The sequence below is a fragment of the Bombina bombina genome, unplaced genomic scaffold (assembly GCF_027579735.1).
Source record: "Bombina bombina isolate aBomBom1 unplaced genomic scaffold, aBomBom1.pri scaffold_2660, whole genome shotgun sequence".
Classification (NCBI taxonomy): Eukaryota; Metazoa; Chordata; class Amphibia; order Anura; family Bombinatoridae; genus Bombina; species Bombina bombina.
In genome coordinates this window covers 2,239-7,635 of record NW_026512688.1, presented here as the reverse complement: position 1 = coordinate 7,635, position 5,397 = coordinate 2,239, and the positions used below count along the sequence as shown (strand labels likewise).

Here is a 5,397-nt window from a genome sequence, read left to right as displayed (position 1 = left end):
TATAGTGAGAACACCTCCTTGTAAAAGAATTGTATCTCCAGGAACCTGATGATCAAGCAAAAGAACTGGTCAAGTATAGAAGGATTCATACAATATAACAGACTAAACAGTAGATTGAATACAGAAGGCAAAATCACAGGCTTAAAATCCTGCATTCCAGGAAAACAATCCCTTTAATACCTTGTAATCCGGTAGCAATCTCCCACCCTACTTGGTTAGTATATTTTGTTTCATAAAAGTGTACTATACCTGCAATAAAGAAGCATCATAAACAGTTCCCCAGAAAAAAAAATAGAGGCTTACAAATTGCCCAAAATGACTCATAATGACCAATACAAATGCATAAATGAAAGGAAGATTATTTTCATTTCATAAGTACATGTCATGACATAATATACAAATATAAATTTAAAAAAAACATTTATAAAGCACAAACAAATATATATATCGCCTCAGGATAAAATATGTACTATTGGCTCTGTAATAACCGTAGTTTTAGTCTTTCAGCCAATGGCAGTGGGCTGTCTACAGCAATAATCGAGTCATCTGCGTCACTTTCTTCTGAAGTATTAGAAACCCTTGAGTTGGCAGACTTTTTGTCTGGACTATGAATCTCATGTATTGCTAGAGGTGCACTTGTGAGAGTTTGAGAGGTTATATGGGTGTTTACATTTGCCACATCCCTTTCCATTTTTAAAACATGATTCAAAAAGCTCTTGTTCTTTATATGCATTTCTTTTGAAAATCTACTGCCGCCATTTTCTCTATCACTGTCTTCACTAGATGAAGACCTCTTGTGACAGGTACTCTTTTTTACATGTAATTTTGAAACCGTTTGCTTTTCATTTTTCGTATAATTTTTTTCAGCATAAATGGTTTTTATAGGCTGGAGAGATGTCTTCTTTATATCTTTTACAAACGTATAAGACCTAACAGAAGTGCTAGTATTTGTGCTCATTTGTTTCAAGGGCGCGACTGATGGTTTTCTATTTTCTTGCAGGGTTGATTCTCTTGATACCCATTCTTCTTTGCTTAGCTGTGGTTTCTCGACAACACCCACACCAGTAGTACATGGAGCTGATGAGCTAACAGAGCTTTCAGACTTTGTACATTCTATTTTATGTAGACTTAGGGGTGCAAGCTTCATGGAAACTTTATTATTAGAAGTGAGAGGATAGGGTGCACAAGAATGAGCATTCTTTAAAAGTATCCGTTCTTTCAAAGGTAACGTTTGTAAATGCTCTACCCTGGGCTCCCTTGACGATAAGGTTTCTTTCTTATTTCTTACATTGCAGATGTTCGATTTAACAATTTCTTTGGTTGGTTTCTCTAAACCATTTTCCAAATTTGAGATGTGTGGTTTAATTTCATCTTTAGTTGGCTTCTCCAGACTAACACCTGAAATGTTTGTTTCAATAATTTCTTTAGTCATCTTCTCTAAGCTACTGTTAGACATAGCTGGACTATCGGTGGTTGCTTTGTAGCGTAAATGTGCTTTAAGATCATCAAACTCAAAGTTTCCTTTAACATCAGTTCCAGTTTGAGTTTCCACTTGAGGAGACTTGGTAAATGAAGTAGACTCCCAATCTATACTGCTCAGCTGCAGTTCAGAAATGAGAGTTGAGATGTTTGGTGAAGAAGCAACAGACTGATGTGCATTACCTGGTACAGGAGAAGAACAAATATCAGGGCTTTTCATTTCATCTAAGTTGCTCAAAGGTGTGAAAATGTCACATTCCTTATCTTTTTCTAATGAGTATTCTAACTTTGGTGGTGGAACAGAATCAACCTGCAGGTCACAAGGCAGTGATGTGGTATCGTGTTCTTTGTTGACATTTTGAGTAGTCACTAAAGATGCAGACATATCAGGTAGGAAAAGCTTTTCTGATGTAGGCTTTAAGCTCATTTCAGACAACAAAGAGGCAATATCATCAGGATCAGGAGACACTTTGGACTTCGGCTTGCATTTTTTGCCTTAAAAAAAACAAAACAAAAAAACATTAAAATTATGTATTCCAATTAAAAGAAAGCTGTTGCTACCTTTTATAATAGCAGACAATCTGATTTTGCATTAAGCTTTGCTAATTGGAATGACTGGCTGGTGTAAGGAAATTCTCATTAGAATGGCTGCATTACAGTGTACCATATCACAATCTAATGAAGGATTTATATACTTATTCCAAAGTACAATTGACTGGCACCATAAAGCAAGAAGCAGAAAAAAGTAAAGGTGGTTCATTTCAGGCCATTAGCTTGGACGGATATTGTAGGGAACATTATTTCTAAGCACTTATTACTGAAAAGGCAAAGATGTGATGAACACAAGTAAAACCAGGGATTTAATGAAAGCAGCAACAGCCTACTAAACCTACTAATATTTTACTGTAAACAGATCGCCGCTCAGCAATTTCCAGCTAACTGCAGTTATAGATCAACTGCTTGTCCACTAATAATTACACAAGAAATAATCTGGCTAGAGAAAAAAAGCCAAAGCTTTGACATTAAACCAACACACCAGTTTCACAAATAATAGCTTCTGCATATAGCATGCACTTGCTATTTAGCTAACTAAATAATAACAGATACTAGTAGAAACATATTTCTAAGCATTAATGTTGTTCACTATTACCAACTTAAGAATGGTAATAGGCCTAAAAGAAAAACATAATTTATGCTTACCTGATAAATTTATTTCTCTTGTGATGTATCAAGTCCACAGATTCATCCTTACTTGTGGGATATTCTCCTTCCCTACAGGAAGTGGCAAAGAGAGCACCCACAGCAGAGCTGCCTATATAGCTCCCCCCTTAGCTCCAGCCCCCAGTCATTCGACCAAAGGCTAGGAAGAAAAAGGAGAAACCATAGGGTGCAGTGGTGACTGAAAATTTTAAAATAAAAATATATATGCCTGTCTTAAAAAATAGGGCGGGCCGTGGACTCGATACATCACAAGAGAAATAAATTTATCAGGTAAGCATAAATTATGTTTTCTCTTGTAAGATGTATCGAGTCCACGGATTCATCCTTACTTGTGGGATACCAATACCAAAGCTTTAGGACACGGATGAAGGGAGGGACAAGACAGGGACCTTAAACAGAAGGCACCACTGCTTGTAGAACCTAGTATGAAGCGAAGACCAAGTCGCCGCATTACAAATCTGTTCAACAGAAGCCTCATTTTTAAAAGCCCATGTGGAAGCCACAGCTCTAGTAGAATGAGCAGTAATCCTTTCAGGAGGCTGCCGTCCAGCAGTCTCATAGGCCAAACGGATGATGCTTTTCAGCCAAAAGGAAAGAGAGGTAGCCGTAGCCCTTTGACCTCTCCATTTACCAGAATAAACAACAAACAAAGAAGATGTTTGATGGAAATCTTTAGTTGCTTGTAAGTAGAATTTTAAAGCACGAACCACATCAAGATTGTGTAAGACGTTCCTTCTTAGATGAAGGATTAGGACACAAAGAAGGAACCACAATCTCTTGATTGATATTCTTATTAGAAACAACTTTAGGAAGAAACCCAGGTTTGGTACGTAAAACCACCTTATCTGCATGGAAAACAAGGTAAGGGGAATCACATTGTAAAGCAGATAGCTCAGAAACTCTTCGAGCCGAAGAGATAGCTACTAAAAATAAAACTTTCTAAGATAGAAGCTTAATATCTATGGAATGCATAGGTTCAAACGCAACCCCTTGAAGAACTTTAAGAACTAAGTTTAAGCTCCATGGCGGAGCAACAGGTTTAAATACAGGCTTGATTCTGACCAAAGCCTGACTAAATGCTTTAACGTCTGGGACATATGCCAGACGTTTGTAAAGTAGAATAGACAAAGCAGATATTTGTCCTTTTAGAGAACTAGCAGATAATCCCTTCTCCAAACCTTCTTGGAGAAAAGACAATATTCTAGGAATCCTAATCTTACTCCACGAGTAACCTTTGGATTCACACCAATAAAGATATTTGCGCCAATTCTTATGATAAATCTTCCTGGTGACAGGCTTTCTAGCCTGAATCAGGGTATCAATGACCGATTCAGAGAAACCACGCTTTGATAAAATCATGCGTTCAATCTCCAAGCAGTCAGACGCAGAGAAATTAGATTTGGATGCGTGAACGGGCCTTGGATTAGAAGGTCCCGCCTCATTGGCAGAGTCCACGGTGGAACCGAGGACATGTCCACTAGGTCTGCATACCAAGTCCTGCGTGGCCACGCAGGAGCTATCAGAATTACCGAAGCTCTCTCCTGCTTGATTATGGCAACCAGACGTGGGAGGAGAGGAAACGGTGGAAATACATAGGCCAGACTGAAGGACCAAGGCACTGCTAGAACATCTATCAGTACCATCTTGGGATCCCGGAACCTGGAGCCGTAACAAGGAAGTTTGGCATTCTGACGAGACGCCATCAGATCCAATTCTGGTGTGCCCCATAGCTGAATCAGCTGGGCGAATACCTCCGGATGGAGTTCCCACTCCCCCAGATGAAGAGTCTGACGACTTAGAAAATCCGCCTCCCAGTTCTCTACTCCTGGGATGTGGATTGCTGAGAGATGGCAAGAGTGATCCTCTGCCCACCGGATTATTTTGGTTACCTCCATCATCGCTAGAGAACTCCTTGTTCCTCCCTGATGATTGATATAAGCTACAGTCGTGATGTTGTCCGACTGAAACCTGATGAATTTGGCCGCAGCAAGCTGAGGCCACGCCTGAAGTGCATTGAAAATCGCTCTCAGTTCTAAAAATGTTTATCGGGAGGAGAGCTTCCTCCCGAGACCATAAGCCCTGTGCTTTCAGGGAGTTCCAGACTGCACTCCAGCCTAGCAGGCTGGCATCTGTCGTTACAATGAGCCACTCTGGCCTGCGGAAGCACATTCCCTGAGACAGGTGGTCCTGAGACAACCACCAGAGAAGAGAATCTCTGGTCTCCTGGTCCAGATGCAGTTGAGGAGATAAATCTGCATAATCCCCATTCCACTGTTTGAGCATGCATAGTTGCAGTGGTCTGAGGTGTAGATGGGCAAAAAGAATTATGTCCATTGCCGCTACCATGAGTCCGATTACCTCCATACACTGAGCCACTGATGGCCGAGGAATGGAATGAAGAGCTCGGCAAGTGGATAAGAGTTTTAACTTTCTGACCTCCGTCAGAAATATTTTCATTTCTACCGAGTCTATCAGAGTCCCTAGGAAGGAAACTCTTGTAAGAGGGAAGAGAGAACTCTTTTTTTAAGTTCACCTTCCACCCGTGAGATGTCAGAAAAGCCAACACTATGTCTGTGTGAGACTTGGCTAGCTGGAAAGTCGACGCCTGAATTAAGATGTCGTCTAGATAAGGCGCCACTGCTATGCCCCGTGGTCGTAGAACCGCCAGATGGGACCCTAGCACTTTTGTGAAAATTC

At 40.4% G+C, this 5,397-nt stretch overlaps 1 protein-coding gene across 1 annotated transcript; it reads right to left on the bottom strand.

Annotated features, from left to right (window-relative positions):
- Positions 1–343: 343 nt before the first annotated feature.
- Positions 344–1,974, bottom strand: LOC128644498 (flap endonuclease GEN homolog 1-like; the record flags this gene model as incomplete). Its single annotated transcript, XM_053697079.1, has 1 exon — positions 344–1,974. A coding segment is annotated over one exon (1,505 nt), but the record flags the coding sequence as incomplete, so codon positions are not given.
- Between the last annotated feature and the right edge of the window lie 3,423 nt (positions 1,975–5,397).